This window comes from Bemisia tabaci, chromosome 7 (assembly GCF_918797505.1).
Source record: "Bemisia tabaci chromosome 7, PGI_BMITA_v3".
NCBI lineage: Eukaryota > Metazoa > Arthropoda > Insecta > Hemiptera > Aleyrodidae > Bemisia > Bemisia tabaci.
This window is the reverse complement of record NC_092799.1, coordinates 14,792,630-14,812,249: the sequence shown is the minus strand read 5'-3', so window position 1 is coordinate 14,812,249 and position 19,620 is coordinate 14,792,630. Positions and strand designations below refer to the sequence as shown.

The 19,620-nt window shown below is 39.1% G+C and overlaps 1 protein-coding gene across 11 annotated transcripts in view; it reads left to right on the top strand.

Annotated features, from left to right (window-relative positions):
- mtd (TLD domain-containing protein mustard) overlaps positions 1–19,620 on the top strand; it is a 573,843-nt gene that overhangs the window by 388,634 nt on the left and 165,589 nt on the right. For 8 of the 11 annotated variants that reach the window (XM_072302170.1, XM_072302169.1, XM_019043735.2 and 5 more), the window contains 2 exons: positions 9,403–9,465; positions 18,729–18,835. In XM_072302170.1, the coding sequence (XP_072158271.1) occupies positions 9,403–9,465; positions 18,729–18,835 (170 nt within the window). Of the gene's footprint in view, positions 1–3,031; positions 3,366–9,402; positions 9,466–18,728; positions 18,836–19,620 lie in introns of those variants that run through there. The other 3 variants (XM_072302178.1, XM_072302172.1, XM_072302176.1) reach the window with 2 other exon arrangements.

The following is a 19,620-nucleotide window of genomic DNA, read 5'->3' as shown; positions in this document are numbered from 1 at the left end:
CTGGAGGATAAAACTCGCGAGCCACGTCCATGCTGCTTAGAAAGAACGACGTATGAACCTTCAGGCGTTGCCAAATTTCCTTTGATAAATCACGAATCGCAGCGAAAATTTCTTAATATTTTTCCTCCAAATTTTTCAGACAATTTTGTTCGCAATTTCACCTAAAGTTCCTAAAAATTTCAAGGGAAAATGTCGATAGCCTTCCTCAAAAATAAGCATTTTATCGCAGGAAATTTGGCAACGCCTGAAGGTCCATACGGCGTTTCTCCTTAGCACGGCAGCCTGGCTCCCCGATGAATTGGAAATCATCAGCGAACGGTTGAGAGTCGAAGCGCGGGAAGCAGGAAAATTTCACGGCGCATGCAGAGCATTGGCTGCGAAACTGATAAATCAAATCAAGCTGAATTGAGCACGACATAACGAATTTTGTGGCACGTGAATCCCCTCAATTGAGGAATTAGATTTTCTCTCCGCGCGTTTCAACTTTCGAGGGATTCCGACTCCGTTGCCAGCCCTGGCTCGCCACCGGGATTCATGAATTTTTTTTCTCGGGATATTTTCCTCCGGTTCACCAATAAAATATATTTTAGCTCGCTCGCCCACGCAAGAATCGATTGAAATGACTCATTCTTACTTTAAAAATCTCTGGTCAGTACTGTCAGGCAACGCAAAAACGCCGTAAACGCCAGTTTACATTTTTTGGAAACAGTGTATCATAGCAGAAAAACTTGTGTGCCTTGGGACGATGTTGTTACAGAATTCTTTCGCAAATACTATCAAAACCTTAACCTAAAAATTTGAAGTGCATAGGCAAAACAGTTTTTATTTTATAAAGTGTTAAGTTCCAAAAAACGAGGGAAAATCTTGATGAATTTACGGCGTTCTTGCTTAGCACGGCAGAATAAGTCTAGGACGAGGATTCTTGTCAAGTCAACCGGAAATCTCTTTAAAATAACAGGACATATCTTTAAAATCGACGCATTTAAATCGAAAGGAACTATATCCATTTCGACATGAGCCCTATCATGCATGTATTTTTATGGAGGTCAGGGCTCATTTAGAATGGATGTAACTCCCTTTGATTTAAATGCGTCCAAATGACAGAATCACAGTTTGACACAGGTAGATTTCTCATTGACTCAACGAGAATCCTCGTCCCGAAATTACTCATTGAGAATTCAACAGAGAATGGAATACAATGCTGCCATAGCACCCCGATTAGTCAAACATTGGCTTGGTGATTCTTGGATGCTGATTTGACTGTCTCCACGGGAATGCTTTGCATTCCCAGGATACGACGTTAAATTCGCACCCAAAAAAATGTTCAAGTAGATTCAGACCTACATCATTCTAATTATTTCCAGTCCGCTGTTTTAATTTATTTCCTCTTGAAATGCCTCTCTAATGGACTTTTGAAGCCTCGTTGAGACAACGCCGCACAGTGGATTGAGTCAATGAGATAGGTTGGACAAAATTTGGAAACTTTAAGAGCTTTTAACTCAGCTCATAAAAACTTCGAGGTCTTAAAAGTGGTACCATTGGTTTTCTCGTGAAATTTTCTCTCAAGAACATCGCTTAACATTTAAAATGTGAGGAATTAAACATAAAAATTCCCAGCTTTAGTTAAAAATTTTATGTCCGACCTCTCTGATTGACTCGATCCACTGTGCGCCGGGACAGCTGCAACGGAATCCACCGTCTTAGACGCTTCCCGTCCCCTTCTCGTGTAAAAACCGCACACTCCAAACGAGCTTGTCAAATTTAAACGGGAATTTTCGACGGTGCGAGCGGAGAAGGCAAACTTTACTTATAATGCCACCTATCCCTGAGGCTCGACACTTTTGGATCGTCACAACGAATGGATTGCAGTTTGTTTAATGTCTAGTGTTTAATCGGCACAATCAATTGATAAACAGGAATTGTTCAGAAGTCAGATTATAAAACTTGTTTGAGAATATCTCTATGGAAAGGAGATACAAGTTTGGGTTAAGGAGATTTCAAATGAGCTATCGACGAGACGTGCCACTACGTTGCGCTGCTTGACGGTTTGTGTCTTTGAGAGGCAATAATAATCGTAATTTACATGGATAATCGAAGAAACTTATCTACAATATGCAGCAGTATTCATACTATTGTGAGTAGAATCACACCACATTATAGTGAAGATGTGTTTAAAAATATAGGAAATTACCATAACGGAAGTCGCTCAACAACTGACGACTGGCTATCGATGGAGGAAGCAAAATTTTGAATTTAAAAAACTCCAAAACGTCAATACCTTAATATTTTCAATTATGTGAATTATGAACGTCATTGACTTTTTTTTTTTTTTTTTTTTTTTTTTTTTTTTTTTTTTTTTTTTTTTTTTTTTTTTTTTTTTGAAGTGAAGGGAAATTATTAGAAAGACACATCGTTAGTGTAACTTAAAAATCTCTGTAAATCAGAAAATATTTTATACTTATTGAAACAAGAAAAAACACTAAGAATGTATCCCAAACTGTCCCAACGTGGAAAAATAGTGCCGGGTTGACAATATTTTCCAGGAAAAGCAAGGCCAAAAAATGTTCCCTTTCAACTAAAATGTTTTAGATTTCTTCGGATTTCCTTTCCCCGAAAAAAGGGTGGACCCAGCACTATTTCACCACTTCGTCTCAGTTGAAAGTAACCCAAGATCCGCCAGAGCAATGGCACTTCGGGGGAAATAACAACGTGGCAACACTGCAATTTTATTGAAATGCAAAGTTGTTGCATAGTGCCAAAAAAACCTATTTAGGATCTATTTGCATAAACTAAGCTGTCGCAGTTTCGTAAGTGTCACTAACTGGCAGCACACCTAACAATGAGAACGCACTCCGTATTCCCTCCCGGAATTTCTCCCCTCCGAAATTTGCCCCCCCCCCCCCCCCATTCCGGCGCGCAATTTCTTCTCTTTCTCCTTTTCTTTTCCTTTTTCTTTTCTTTTCTTTTCTGTTTTGTTTTTGCTTGGCGGCCGACTTGCGGCCGACCCGACTGCGTTTCGTTTCAGTGATCGAGAAGCGAACGCCGAGTGCTCGTCGCGGTGCTTGTGATCGTGATCGTGATTGTAATTGCAATTGTGTTTGTGTTTGTGATCGTGTCGGCCATATTTAAAACTTAATAGGTTTTGATTGCTTTTATCTGGGTCTCCAAACGCTTCGTCCGCGTAGCATGTCCCGCTCCGGGCGATTTTACCCGTTTTGTCTTCGCGATTTTCCGCGCGTGTGTGTTGCCCTTCGTGTTTTTCCGAGTGTGTGTGCGTGAGGACACTCGTCCCTCATGGAGGGCGAAGGGGCCAGTGGCCACAGCCACGGCCACGGCCATCACAGCTGGTTTTCTTCCATTTTGAGGTCTGTTTTGTCGATTTTTTTTGCCATGATTCTTGTTTGTTCAGTTTGATTCGTGACGATGTCATTCGGGCGACTTTCAGAGTATCGGGGTGATCTTTGAGTTGGACCGCGTTAAGTAGAAAGAAACCAAGCCCCATATCAGTTATTGCCAAATTTAATGGGGCAATCTAATTTTTTACATGAAGAGTGGATTCCAGTGAATGTCCTGCAAAGTACGAAACAAATTACATCTTTAAATTTTCAAAGGAATCCGCACAAACGTTCTCTTGTTAAAAATTAAATTTCCTAATTAAATTTGGCAATAGCTGATGTGGCTCGGTTCATGTCTGCTAAATGTGGTCCATTTAGGCCAAGTTTGACAGATACGCACCAGGTTGCATTTTGGAAAGTAATAAGGTTGGAGGATTTATGAACCTCAAATTTTCTCCTCTCTTAGGCCGAGAGAAAATCTTTGAACATGGAAACAGTCGTTTAATTTTGTCCTCAACATAGAGTCCTATGAAAGAGTCTTTTTCTGAGTTATAATTTGGTGCTTGGTGCGTTTCTGATAAACTCTGATCTAAAATTTGACCGCACAGTAAGGTGTTAAAAATCAAGATTTTGCCATAGAACAGAATGGGAGGGGGTCTGACTGTCACTACTAAGCCAAAAATAAGATCCAAAATTAGTCAATTTGTGGAGTTTGGATTACGGCCTGCCGGAGGGTTTGTGTTACCGAAATTGCGTCAAACATTTGAGACAGAAAGGAACTGGATTCTCTGCTAATTTAAGATGGCTCTAAAATTTACGATGAAGCTCGATTGATTGTAAGGTTCAATATTTTTTCCAGCGCACATATGTGCGATCAAAATTAAAATGCAAACATTTTAGCCTACAATATTATTTTTGGGTCTCTTGGCCATTTAATGAAAGTTACTCATTTACAGATTGTTGCACAATTTTCTGCCAGGTTTCGTTCCTTCAATGGAAAACTGACCTTTACTCATGATCACACGGTCAATTTTGAAATATGAGATCAACCACCGCAATAATCGCTGCAGGTTGCGGTGAAACTCTACCGCTTTAGCGGTTATCCTGGGTCTCTTCCGGGAAGCAAGACACGAAGATCAGTTTTGACTTAATTTTGCAAAAGCCTTGTTTTTTTTCTTTTTTTTTTTTTAATATGTTTTTTCCTTTTTTACGCGCCAGTATTCTTTTTAATTTGACTTTTTCCCGTGTGTAAGAAGATTACTTCCGTTTCGTTAATTTCTCGTTCATTTAGTGGTCTGCAATAGCTCTAACCAAGTTTTTATTCAAAATAAAATCAATCCATTATTACATGTTTAAAAAAAACTCTCAGCAGGAGACTGTCATATTTCATTATCGTCTCTTATTTTTGAGCACTAATACTTTAATTTTGACCCTTAAAGTTGCATCTTTAATCTTCTCGATTTTCACAAGGTTTTGTTCCATTTTTGAAAAATGCGTAACTTTTAAAAGAAAGGAATGCCAGTAGAACGTCCTGAAAAGTTTAAGGGAGTTGCGAGTGTCAGAAACCCAGAATTTCAGCGTGACATATTTTGAATAGTTTATTGCGGAAAGGGGTCAACACTAAAAATCTAGATTTTTCAGGAGACTAAAAAAAGCTACGTCTAGAAAAAAAGAGTAAATATATAGGAAAATGGTTTCAGGTGTTACAGGTCTAATACTACAGACATTGCACAAAAAAGAAAATTCTCCGCCATACTTGTTCACCATATAAAATGTATCATATATTCCGAGAGCTGGCCAGTGGCCCGCTTTTTAAAGTAAAAATATACATGTCTATTTCTTCGATGTAAAATTTAAAAAAATTAAGTAATTACAAAAATAAATGATACTTGTGACCTCAAAAACCATTTTTCCGTAGTAGAATCAAATCCGGAGAATCGGCCCTTTTCAAATCCGACCGTTTATTCAGAATGACCCCATTCATATAAAATTGAAACGGGCCAAGAAGCAGGTTGAATTTGAGATGGAAGTTTTGTCTTTGTTTTCGTTGTAAAAACCCATCAAATCATCGAGTAGCGTGGCCATTAAAGTCCATCAGATTGAAAAATTGGTCGTTAGAACGGCACTAACGAAGACTTTCCCCTCCGTCCCTCCGAGTCTGTTCCGTGAAACGTCATCGATTTTTCAATCCCCTCCCCCTCACGACTTTCCCCCGTACTACAAATTTTTCCGAGCAAAATTTGTGGCTCATAAATCTATGCGCACAATTTTCCGTACGCGGGGCCGCATTAGCCGATTCATTAAGCAATTTCCTGGCCCCGCTGCCTGGCGGAGGGTTAATCCAATTTCCTCACTCTGTCATGAGGAGCGAAAAGCGTTGCTTCTGAGCGAAAAATATGAATTATTCTCTCTCTTCCATCCTGGTTATTTTCTTTCGTAATTTTTTGCCACCGCATGATACTTTCTTTTCGGGCGGTTATTTTTTCGAACGATAGCGTGCAGTGATTCAAAGAAATTCAGAGGATCTCTTTTCAGTTTTATCGTATACGTAGAAAGTCTTTCAATAGAAAAAGTTGCTCAGGCTATATTTTATTCCTTAAACAGCTCCCCTCCTTAAGAAGCCCCGTATGGTTTACCTTGTAATTAAGGCAGGTTTTCAGGAGATCCTTAGCATGTCGTAATTCTAACGATCCTCGAGTAAAATTCAACATAGGTGTAACTTTGAAAATAAACCCTTACGAGGGATAGTAATGGTTTGCCTTAAATATAAATTACACATACCGAAGAAAAAAATTGCCTTTTAATCAATTGTGTATATTGAGAGTTATGAGTATGTATATGCCTTGTGTATTGCCTTTGTGTGTATGTGCCTTATGTATATTGAGAATTATTCGCTTTGAGAATGTTTTATCAAATTGTGGCGAAATTTTGATCGAGTCAATTCTTACGGGGAAAGAAGAGGTAGAGGTTAAGACCCGCAACTTGATTAGGAAGCTGAAAGTTGTGGTAGTTTCTCAATAAATTAAGTTACCAATCCAAATATTGCGGTAATACCCCAACTAGAGTTGCAATATAACTATACCACAATTAATTAGGAATGCCCATTTCACCCAACATAATGGGAGTAGCACCACAATTTTGTCCCTAACACTTTTTTCTCGTGTGGTGTAAAATAGGCACTAAAGAGTTAGATATGATTTTGGGCAAACTGGTCCATCAGCATACACGTGGTTGATCATGTTTGTAACATGGTTAAACGGAGTTTCATGCAAACTTAATCATATTCGTACGCAACGTTGGCAAATTTCCAAATGATACAAAAGTACGAAACTGTACTAAGTAATTTCGAAATTTTTCGAGTTTCCTATTTCTTGGTTCACTATACGCAAAAAAACGGTTTGCGTCGGAGACCATTGGACGAATGGGTCTATATTGACGTTACCTAACTTTTTCGCGTCCCACTCCTGCCTGTCTAGGGCTGCAACATACTGTTTGTGTCTCATTTCTAAACCGGAACATACGTATGGGACTCAGAAAAGTCAGGTAACTCCAATTGATCTACGAGTTCGCGACTCAAACTAGTGTGTTATATGTAGAAACATTTATTTTTTCAGTACGGCAACAGCATACTCGATCGTGTCTCGGTTACTAAAGCTGATTTATGGTCCATAAAAAGAACTGGGATTTTGATTGAGTCATTAATTCGACTGGAGCGGAGCATCCCTCAAGGCGGGCTGCCCTGCCCCTGATACCTGTCCGGGGTAGCTTTTTACGACCCCCAAGCTTATTTCTCAAAATTGAAAGAAACGTGTCTCCGCTGTTAGTGTTTTAACGTGCGAACGGATCGGAATTTACTTCCGCGGTGGAGCCCCCTCCCTCCCTCACCACATAGAAACGACCCTTAAACGTGACTGAAATGACGGCAAATATATCGCGCTCGCTTAATCCCTTTCAATCGGACGTTATTAAGCAGAACAGATTATCCGCGGCACTATAAACGCGTATTTGCCAAAGCTTTTCAATCGGTGTAGGTTTTTTTTTTTTTTTTTTTTTTTTTTTTTTTTATGAAAAACATTTTTTTGTACATAAATCCGATGTATCAGATTTGTAGAGCCTCGCACCGCTATCTTCCAAGAATAGGTTACGAAACCTACTAATTCGCCTTCAATTAAAAGAGTAGGCAACATGCGCCCCTGAGAGTTTGAATAGTGGTATCGACGCCTGCGGCTGCCTCCGCTACATGGAATACGTTAAGTTTGGTGTTCCACAAAACACTTCATTCATCATCGGGTGAATTGTAGCTGATTTTCTGCTCAACAAGTGCCTCATCACCCATCATTAGGCTGAAAATAGTGTTGACCTCCGAATTTAACTTTTGCTTCACCCGATTTCATTTCTCAGGTCGTCAAAGCGAGGCCTCTAAAATACACAGTGTTCGATCCGCATGAACATTTGAACGTTGCTGAATTTTTTCGGATCAGATTTGACTTTTATAGAAAACTCGACGATATTTTTCGTGACAATTTCAGAGGAATTTTTGCAATCAAGCTAATAAATCAGGAAACTAAAAAAAATAATTAGATAATTAATACAGGATTGCACCCACAATCCATGGTTAGAAAATTAAATACTTTTTGGCCAAGAAAATGTTTTTGAGCCACATTAATTGAGGCATTTTGAAGCAAAGAAAGCAAAGTTCATTTTTCTGATGAGCCCCTAAACGCTAGAATTCTTACTTAATCCGGGGCTCATCAGCAAATTGACTTTGCTCAAGATGCGTGAATTGTGGAGAACTCAAAATATGAGTACGTAGTATCAAAATAAAACGTGACTCGATTTCCGGTTTCATAATACCAGATCACACTTTTTTTCAGGCTTTAAAGTCCTGCTTGAGTTTTCAATTTTAAACAAATTTTCACTCAATAACAAAAAATCATCAAATATTTGCATTCCTTGGAACGTCCAATCATAATAATGATATCCTCCTTTACAAATATCTCTGTGCTCTGCAAGGACCAATATTAACTTATACGTTGTATGTTTACGGACCTATTCGTATGCGAAGAATTTAGTCGATTCAGCTCGGTCTACTTACCCTCTCCGTAAACAAGCCTAGAAATGAGCATTGCGTATTACGTAGCGAAATATTCATGCATTACGTTGTGACGTCATCTCAAGCAAATTATGATCTGGAAGCACAGATGCAAACTATGATTTTTTTTTTTTAATATTTTCCTCTTATATTGGACGAAGTCAGTTCGTTGAAATGAGTAATCAATCACGGGTTGCTGGAGTAAGATTACTCAGATCAAGTCGAGTAACATCACACGTCATGAAGGAAACGGATGGGATCCCTTCGTAAGCGCAGTAAGAAGTGTGTGCTGTAAAATAGCTACGCAAAGCTATCTATTCAATTACGCGCTTACTAAAGCTTTACGTCTCCTTTGTTAAAGTGCCTCAGCTAATTGATTGGGATTTTTGATTTAGATTATTACGCGGTGATATTTCGATGGTTGAAGTTAACAAGGCAGGAATTACTGACATTCCAGATCTAGTTATACTTTCTATTTTTTCAAAGAAAAACTAATTAACCTGGAATTCGTGCTATTTTTACCTCTTCCAACTTTTCACGATTGTAACAACTTCTATGACGCAAAATTCTTTCAGACTGTATTCGTACAAAATATTCAGTAAAAATTTCAAAGAATTATATTTAGTTTTTAAAAGTATAAAAAGGAGTTTTTTAAACTTCGTAATCGAGATAAGTGTTTTTGATTCGTCGATCAACGTCACGAGATACTTTTTCTAGGATTTTTAATGATTGACGCACCGCTGCGGATATCCAAGATTCCGATTTACTAATTTTTCTTTCATGATTTTTTGGGTTTTATTCGTATTTTGTTTTCCTTTTCTATTTACGTTTGGTTTTTTGTCGAGGTGGTGGATGGAACGGCTGATTCAGTGTTTATTTTTTTCTTTTGTGTTTGGTGTCGGGTTTTATTTTTTTAGTTTTTAGTTTTTTCCAGTTTTCTTACGTTTGTTTTGGTTTTTGTTTTTTTATCCCCAGCTCGCGGCGCTCATCGACAGAAATAGGATTGGGCCGTTCTATCGAGAAAATCCCTTATGTTCGGTAAGGTTTTGTTTTTATTTATTTTTATCGGGTTAACTTAACTGTTGGGTTTGACGGTGATCTTCTGTTTTAACGTTCAATTAATCCATCTTCCTTTTATTTTTACCCTTTTTTTATTGAGTATTACCCTTTATTTTCTTTCGCTTCGAGAATCTACATTTTCATTTGTCGATACATTTTTTTCTAGATATTATTGGTCATAACATTTTTATCACGAATCAATGTAAATTAACATATTATTTTAAGTCTCTGCTCTTCAGCTCATTTATATAAGCACCTTGTAAGTATATGTTGTGTGCATAACGTCAAAGCCATATGGGTATTCACTCTACTCTTGTCCACTTTTAACATTGATTATATTGTGTATATCTGTAAATATGACTGTAATGATGACTATAATGCATGTCAGGATGAGCGATTTGCCAGGCGAATTTTAGCAAATGAGGTAAGGATTGTTAAACAAACTGCTCAACTCTTTGGTCATCAGTCATCATTACTGCCGTCCTAAGGAAAAAACGCCGTATGAGCCTCTAGACATTGCCAATTCTCCTTCAATAACGAATAAATTTACCATGAAAATGGTGAATATTTTTCCTCGAAAATTTCTGACAATTTTGTTCGCATTTCAATCTAGGAGATCTGAAAATTTTAAGGGCAGTTATTGATAACTTTCCTCAAAAATGAACATTGTATGGGTGGGAATTTAGCAACCTTCGAATGTTCATACGGCGTTCTTCCTTAGCGAGGCAGATTAGACGAATCCAAGCGTTGACTTCCGCAAGTAGCTTTTACACCACAGGGAAGATACAGAGACAAGAGACCCTCCACTAGTATATCTTGGCCATTGTGGAAGCTTCTACTTTCGGGACTTCAGCATTCTACTGTTGACTTACCTACATGGTTGATGTTCAACAATGTGTTGGCAGTTTCGTTTTGCAAACAAGCCGAAAATGGCCGACGTTTGGGAAAGTTGTTTGGCTCATGATGTCATCCGAAGCTCATCATCGACCATATAGGTAAGTCAACAGCCGAAACTGGGGTTGCTCCCTAATAATTGTTAGAGTCCCTTTATACTGAGAGTCAAGACAATGTGAATCCATTTCTGATTGGTTCCCGTATTTTAGGCCTTCACAGTGTCACAAACGGGAATGAAGATTACAGTTTCACCGATTGTAAAGATTATAATCTTGAATGGACCGGGGAATTACGGGTTCGGCAAGGAACAAACGGAATGAGGGAAGGAACGAAGAAAGGAATTCGAGAATGGGCCGATCAAAGATTACGAAAAACGTTCAATTTCTGTAATCTTTATTCCCGTTTGTGACTCCATAAGGGGTGTTGTCTTGACTCTCAGTATAAAGGAACTCTAATAATTGTCCCTAAGGAATTGTTGAAACCCCGAAAGTAAAATCTTATTCCACCCGTCGCTAGGAGGCCAGTGGAGGGTCTCTGGGAAGATAGCTTTGCGGGGTTTCTAAAATATAATGTCTCTGTGAACAAAATTCTTTTCCATTTGTCAAACTTGAAAACATCGCCGGGTAGCAGTGGCATGTTTTTTTTCCTCTAAACGTCCTTTCAAATCAAATCGAACATTTCGCGGATAGAACTCAGCTCTAACCGATACGGTCACCAACTTGGTGCTCCAAATTCGAGTGTTTACGAGCAAAGAGCTCTGTTGTTCGGCTGTTGTCCACTCCGAGCTTGCCCAGCGCCGTTTTGTTTGTAAACACTGAGTTCGCGAAGAAAGAGGGGCAGAACGCGGGATAATAGGAGCTCCAAACGGCAGTGCATGCTGCAGTTCATACCGTTCATAAAGCCGACTGTGTTGTCAGATTGAAGTTTAATCGCGGGAGAACAGCTCCGAGCTCCATGCAAAAAAAAGGGTCACTTTGGCTCCATTCGAAATGGGCCATTAGACACCGGACATCGATAATGAAAATCGGGGACACGCGCATCCCCATCGCCGCGTTGCTAAATTAACGCTTCGGCGTTAATTTTGTCGCCTCGGGGTTTTCGTTAAGATTTTTTCGTTTCACCATATCGTGGCCAAACTGCGGAATCACATATCTCCATTGCGAGGTTTCAAAATTTCGGCTCTTATTTTATTTTTTCGAAGACAAACGAGCGAGCCGACTTTATAGTTTGGAATTTTCACAGAATATTCTATTATGACAGAGAAGAAGAATAAAGGAAGTTTTCAAGAAATTATTTTGACTAGTTTCCCATAGAAAGAATAAAATATAGCAGGAAGTCTGAAACGTCGTAAACCGAGAAACGTGGTCTCGTAGTTTGGCCATCGACGTGTCGCAGAGTAATTGTTGAGGCAGTTATTTTGCCTAATAATCAGGTATACAGTTAATACTTTCACCCCAGATTGATATTCTGAGATCTTTCTCAGTTTGGCAAAAAAATGTTCTAAATATGTTGACGATAAATCTTATTTTGTTGACTTTTCTTATCAATCGGTCTGCACTATGCAGCAAGGAACTATTGTTTCTGACGCATTCACACATCCTCCATCTGCATCGGCAGCTGATGACACTTCATATCAGGTTCTTTCCAATTTGAGTCAAAACTTGTAGTTTCTTATTTCAAAATATTTTAATCAGAGTGGGTGCCTCCCGCAGTCAGATCACAACAAGTTTTTACCGAAAAAAAGTACTTGAAATATTTTACATCATCAACTTTCATTAAAATCGGTATTTTAGCCAATTCTTCCTTTCCAAATGCTGATTCAATATGCAAAAGTCTCCACATAAAACATTCAAAATTTATACATTTTCCTTTTATTATCTACCTAGGCATACGACAAAATGACTGCGTTGACTATTATCCTGCGACGCGACGGATCTAATCCAAGCATCGCAAGGGTATCTGAAAGAGCTGTGCTTTTTCTTCACTGGAAAAAAACACATTGGATCTAGAGTCCAGCCTCATAAAAACATCGACAAGAAAAAATACTCTTGATTCAATCAGATTTAAGCTCAAATCAAGAACCAAGCCTCTTAATTTGAGCGGATTTCCTTTTGATTTAAGTTTAAATCTGACTGAATCAAGAGTCCTTTTTCTCGTCAATGTTTTCAAGAGTCTGGACTCTAGATCCAATGTGGTTTTTTTTTTTTTTTTCCAATGTTCCTCAAATTTTTTCCACTCCCTATAGACTTTCACAGTCCCAATCGTAGCGAAATTTCTACAAAATGTATCGTGAAGAGACTTGATCCAGTGATTAAAGAGTCGGGCATATTTTTTCGATCCGCCATTTGTTTTCTCGAAAAAATTGGCTTCTCGCAGACACGTGCCGAGTCCCTGGGCGATGCCGCAAGTTCAAAAAGCTCGTTTTCATGATCCGTGATTAATATGGGATCCAGTGGCGTGACGTAATTTGCGATATATCGATTGTTATCCAATTTAAACCTATGGAAAAGGATCGATTACCAGGGTGTTCACAGCGAACACCTTAATAATCGATTCTTTACCATTGCTTTAAGTGGCATAACAATCGATAATCGCAATTCACGCCACGCCACTGATGGGATCCCGCTCTCCCGTGGCAGGGTAAAAAAGGAGAACGCCGAACTTGGTATTTTGAAAGATAGCCATGGTCAAGAACTTTTCTGTCATGTTGGATAGTTGGTGTGAGGAGGGGCTCGGACAAATTGCTGAGGGGAATAAAAGTTGGCGCTCTATTTTCCGGCTCCGCGTGTGTCTGTGCAGCTTTGTTGCGGTGCGAGACTTGTTACTCGTGTTGACGTGTTGTCTTGTCGCTTTCCGAAGTTTGTGTCCACGGAGCACAGTGGATCGAGTCGATGAGAGAGGTCGGACAAAATTTGGAAACTTTGAAACTCATAACGCGCTCGGATCGCGTCAGGAATGAGACGGTACGGGATATCATGGATGCCAAGCAGACCATCGTGCATGAAATTATGACAAAACAACTCATTTGGTATGGTCATGTCCAGAGAATGGCAGGAGACAGGTTGCCGAAGAAGGTCCTTGACCGGGTTCCTCCTGGGAGAAGACGCAGAGGGCGCCTAATGAAAGGTTGGAGGGAAGGGATTGAAGCGGAAATGTTAAGGTGCTCAATCCCCCAAGATTTGTGGTTTGAAAGAGAGCAGTGGAGGTTAGGAGTCGTAGAGCGGGAGGGAGTGCTGTAAAGCGACTTATATGTATGTGTAAAAGCTCATAACTCCATTTATACAAAACTTTGAGGTCCTGAAAGTGGTTCCATTGGTTCTGTTGTCAAATTTTCTTTCAGAAGTACCTCTTAAAATTTAAAATGTGACGAATTAAACATCGAAATTCTCAATTTTAGTTAAAAATTTCATGTCCGACCTTTCCGATTGACTCGATCCACTGTGCGGCGCGGCGAAGGAGCATTACGCCATCTGGGGCCTGCTACCGAGAACTGAGGAATTGAAGTGTCGCTTGGTAAAAGTTACACTGAGAGTCCCTTGACGAAGAGAGCATAAGGGTTCCTGCAACTAGGAATTTACACGATGAAATTTTATTGCTTCATTTCTTTTTTCTCGGACGAAGAGACGGAATTCCATTGTATATCGTCTCTCCTCCAAATCTTAACAGCAGAAAAAAGTTGTAAATAATACAGTGAATTCAGCTCATCAAGTCCTCTCAAATGGATTACGTTTCAATCAGGAACTATAATCTCTCACTCATCTAGAGACGAACTTAGGGAAACTAATTTTTTATAATACACCGTCTCTGAACTGAGCCAGATGTTATGGCTCCAAATTGCAAAATGTAGTCCAAATAAAGCAATAAATGGTCTTTTATCACGGAAAAAGAGGTAGGGGCTGAGTCCCAACTGCTCGATGATACGGACATTTCCAATTAATTGTGCTAGTAACCCGAATAATCGTGGTAGTACCCCAATAAATTAGATTACTAACCCAAATTTTGCGGTAAGTTTTACCTTAATTTGAATTGTGGTACTACCACAATTTATTGAAATAGCCTTCATGCACGCTGGGCTTGTCGATTTCTTTTGATATTTTTGCAGTGGTGAATGCGTAGCTGAAGTGCGCTCCAGATAGAATTGTATTTAGCAAATGGGTGGTTTTTATACGAGGATTAAAAATAAACAAGTAGTACGGAATATAACAAAAGAATATGAACTATGCAAAACGATAATCCGGGTATCGGAACTTGGCTGTTTTGAAAACGCCTTCAAATGCGGCGTGATACCTCACGCATTCCGGAGAGTTCAAATAGTTGTATCATTGCGCCTCAGACATGCGACGGAAGATTACAATCGAAATAGCCTTATACACGCTGGCTTTGTCGATTCCCTTTGACATTTTTGCAGTGGTGAATGCGTAGCTAAAATGCGCTCCAGCCAGAAGTGTATTCAGCAAATGAGTAGTTTTTATAGGAGGATTGAAAACAAACAAATGGTAGGAAATAAAACATAATAATAGGAACTATGCAAAACAATAATCCGGATAGCGGAACTTGGCTGTTTTGAAAACGCCTTCAAATGCGGCGTGATACCTCACGCATTCCGGAGAGTTCAAATAGTTGTATCATTGCGCCTTAGGAACGCGACGGAAGATTATAATTATTAATTAGAAATGTCCATATCATCCAAAACATTTGAGTCGTGCCACAATTTTAGGGATAACCCCCAACACTTTTTTTCTCCATGATAAATTCTCCAATCAGTAACAATCTAGGAAATGTTTTTGTCTGCTCACTCAATAGTTTTTTTTGTAAATGAATTTATGAGGGTCATCTCAATTAAGGTGTCGTCAAATTTTTGGACCGTGGAAGGAACTCTTATCCGATTCTTCTGTACCCCTCCCCAAAATTACTGGCTTAATCCATAGACGACTCCTCAGATGCGTTTATAAGTAGGTATAGAATTAATTGAGACTTGATAATAAGAGCACCATAAATTTTAGCTCATTTCGGTTTTAGTACAGTTTTAGTTAAAACAAGTTATCAAACTGATTGCTGTAGACGCACGAATCGTAAGGGAGTAAGTTGGAATTTTTAACGTTCCGTTTCATTTGGCTAAAAAATTCCAACTTGCTGAAAATAAATTTATAAAACTTGCACGATCTTGAAGACACCTCGATGAATATTAGAATATATCCGGAGCACAGTCCACAGTGACAGGGTTTCTATCATTCCTTCTCAGCCCCGTTCATCCCTGCTAAGCGACCCCGTTCACATTGCGACCCTCCCCTGACTTTTTTTTTGTCGGAGGATGTGCAAAAACCAGTCGGGCTGTTTTGTCGTGAGAAGTGGGCATAAAATTCCCGCTGTGAGATAATGTGTTATCATGAGTTAGCAGTGCGAGGATAAGCTTTGAGTACCTTCCACCTTTAGGTCTCGTGCTTGGAGTCCATTCAAACAATGAGCAGCTTAGCTACTCCTAGACGCCCCGCTACATTGTGCGCACCTTTTGTAGAAATATTTTTATATCCTAGTGCTTTACGGAGCTATAAAGTGCGAATAATACGCTAGAAAGTTTTATAGTAAACGCTAGCCGGGCCGCACTGCAGCTGTCGGCACGCTCTGATTACTGTGACCTATAATTGGACATTTTTAACCTTTTCACACCGGAGATAATAGCTTGCGTATCGTCAGTATGAGTGATATGAGTGAACACGTTTCACTGAGCCACATACTGCCGTGCAACGCAAAAACGCCGTAAACGCCAGTTTACATTTTTTGGAAACAATGTATCATAGCAGGAAAATTTATGTACCTTGGGACAATGTTTTTACAGAATTTTTTCGGAAATACTATTAAGAACTTAACCTGAAAATTTTGAGGTGCACGGGTAAAACAGTATTTATTTTATCCAGTGTTAAGTTCCAAAAAACGAGGGAAAATCTTGTTGGATTTACGGCGTTCTTGCTTAGCACGGTAGCATAGTACTGCCGTTCAACACAAAAACGCCGTAAGTCCATTCCAGATTTTAAAATCCTTCTTCAGACAAAAAGCTGCGGTTTATGGGTTTTTGGACGCTATATAGACTCCGGCACAGAATTTCACTCCAAAATTTTTGACAGTGTATCTCTATGCAAAACGGCATGGTGATACCGCGAGACAAGTGGTAAAAAAAACAGCGAAATATAATATAATCATGGCTAAAATAAGCTATTTAAAAAGCCTTCGTGAGGTCACGACGCCCTCCCTTTTCTAGAATGGGATGTTCTTAAGAATGTGCTTACGCGGTGACTGAAAAGTAGATGACTTGAAAATTCGACTATTAATCCTTGAAAACACGCTGCAATGGGCCTGTTCCAAACTTCAGCTGGAGCAAAAAGAAGAGTTTTTTTTTTTTTTTTTTTTTTTTTTTTTTTTTCTGAAAATAGCCCAAAATTCACCATGAGCTCATCGGGAAACTTTGAAATACACTCCTAACTTTAAAGTCTGCGTAAGAAATATGCGTATTTTCAAGTTTCCGGCTGCAAAAGGATACTGTAGAACAGGTGAACATTTCGTTGGAGGAGTCGTTCCATCACCCTTCCGTAAGAGGATGCCACGCAATATTCAATTTGAAAAAAAAACTCATAGGTATTTTAAACGGAGGTTGTGAAGTTAGGAGTGTATTTAAAATTTTCCTCATGCGCTTTTCGTGATTTTTGAGCCATTTTCCGCAGGGAACAATACTCTCGTTTTTGCTCAAGCTGAAGTTTGCAACAGGCCCCTTAAAAATTAGAGCACGAAGAAAAAGACCTGAATGGCACAAAGCCGTTTTGCCATCGACCTCCTCAATTGTTTTCGAAGCACCGTAATCCTTTGTTTCTCAAATGTTTGTACCGCTGCTCTTTTAATTTATCGAGGAAACACTCAGTTGCGCAACGAAGTTCATGAAGTAAACTTTCACATTCAGGCGTTTATCGGAGAAGTAATCTATTCGCGGCAAGTCAAGAGGCCTGCTCGGCACTGAGAGAACGGGCGAGGCGGAACTTCACAGAGAAAATAGTGGCGCTTAAGACAGAGAAATTAAAGTTGGCTCTCGCCAATTTGCCAGGGTTGTCGTGAAGTTAGGGTGAACATTCCTTCTGCGAAATGAATACGGCGATCGTTTCCGCGAAAAGGGGCCTTATTTCGTGAGTGCAAAGTTTTAAGGAGAAGGATTATCAGCCAGCACGGTTGATATTAAATTTACAAGTCATCTCGGGCAATTTTCCGTACGTTTCGCGCTTATCAAATTACTGCGGAGAGTTTTCAGTTTTCATAATTGATTAATACTTTCACATCATTGGCTTAAATAAGGCGCGAGGGCTTTTCTTTTATTTCCTCGGCATTTCAGTTCTCCTGAAAAATTCAAAACTTAGGAAGGGCGCAGCAGTTATTTTGAAGCGCAGGATTAGATACAAGATATCTGAGAGATTGGCTACCTTAGCCACTTCAAGCTTACAGTTTACAATTTTGTTTGCAAAGGATATAAAGACCTCGCATGACTAACCTGCGACCCCTGCTTTCTCGTGTGCTGCAACAAGCAGAACTCTCCTCTATCGCTAGCGAGTTTAAAAATCTAGCCACTGGTGTGAGCTAAGTTTTTTTCAAGAATATTATTTGAGTAGGGTCCAAAATAATTCCGAATCTTATGAAGCATGGCGTTTTTTTTTTCTTTTTTCTCTTCCCCCTCTGCTGTTTTATTTTCCTAAATTTGATGTTTCTTTTTTCAATTTTAAGTCACTTCAATTTGGACGTATTTCTGTCAAACGGAACTAAGCGCAAAAGGGGGAGGAAGGTAGAGGCGACCTTTGATTGGCGGCGGAACCGGGCGTTGGGCTCATTCTGTCCTATACTCGCAATGCTTTTCCATGGCGCTTAGTTCCGTTTGACAGAAATACGTCCATTTGATATATGGAGCGGAGGTAAATAACCGTATTTATCAAAAGGGTCTTTTCTCTCAACTACTTCAATTCTTGTTTTTCTTTCGGTTTTTCCACCTCAATAATTAACCATTAATTAATTTATTTATTGATTTACAAAGCTAATATTTGCCTTGGAGCCATACTGCTTATAAACTAGCACTATTTATCTATTCAATCATCTGTCTATCGATTTATTGATTAATTTATTTTATGGAAATGTGCATGTGCATCTAATACTTTATCAAATCATCGCCAACCGTGTTCTAAGCAATGCAATTAAATTTAATTATATTAATTCATCGGGACAAATGGTTGATGAATCTAATAAAAAACAAGGGCTTTCCAAAAGTATTTTACGTACAACTAGCATATTTTCTACATAACTTCCTTCATTTTTATTTCCAGGAGTAAAAGTCGCAGTGTTGACCATGGCTTCTCACCACCATTCGACATCAAAGTCCTGCGCAACAAGGTCGAAGAGCGATTTGAAAGCGTCGACAGACTTCGCAGAGGTACGTTTTCCCATTATTATTTGCATCAACAATTTTTCAGGTTTTTTTATTCCTTCGAAGGTGCACCCCTCCGATTGTTGCATAATGCAATCACCTCTCAACGAAACCGCCTTCATTTGTGGCGAAAAACAGGACACGCAACTATTTTGACACGAGGGATGGTAGTTGGCCTATCCGAGCAAAATGAAGGCGCGTCTGATGAGAGTGAAACACAAAGAGTGAAGACACGAAGACCATTTTTTTTTCAATCGGGTGAGGACCCGTTCCCTAGAGGAAAAACTGTTAGATGGGAAATTCAGTATTATTGATTTTTTCTTCCTTTCAATGAACTATAAATCGGTGCTTCACTGATTATAATATCTTAACCACTTATAAAGGGAGAACGCGACTTAACTGCAGGTACCCTCCATTAACAATGAGTTAGGTCTCGATTATATCCAATTTGAATCAGGCAATATATAAATGATTATCTAGTCGATAATTTTTTTGTGATTTTGATCGGAATCAGTCTATAAATATGGTCATTTACAGGAAAAAGGACTGAACTGCATGGAGGTTTATAAAATAATTTTCGTTAAATCATGAATGGGGGAAAAACCACAAGGTAATTTTTTCGCAAAACTTTATTTTTTTAAAAACGTCAAGACGTCCTAGACCTGGTTTGATTCGACATATTTGACGTTTTTTGTGCCAAAATATTCGTAATACACTTCTCAAAGCATTTTTACCAACACTATAATTATTTTGGATTCGTTTTGAATTCCGATCCTGAAATCAGAAAAGAC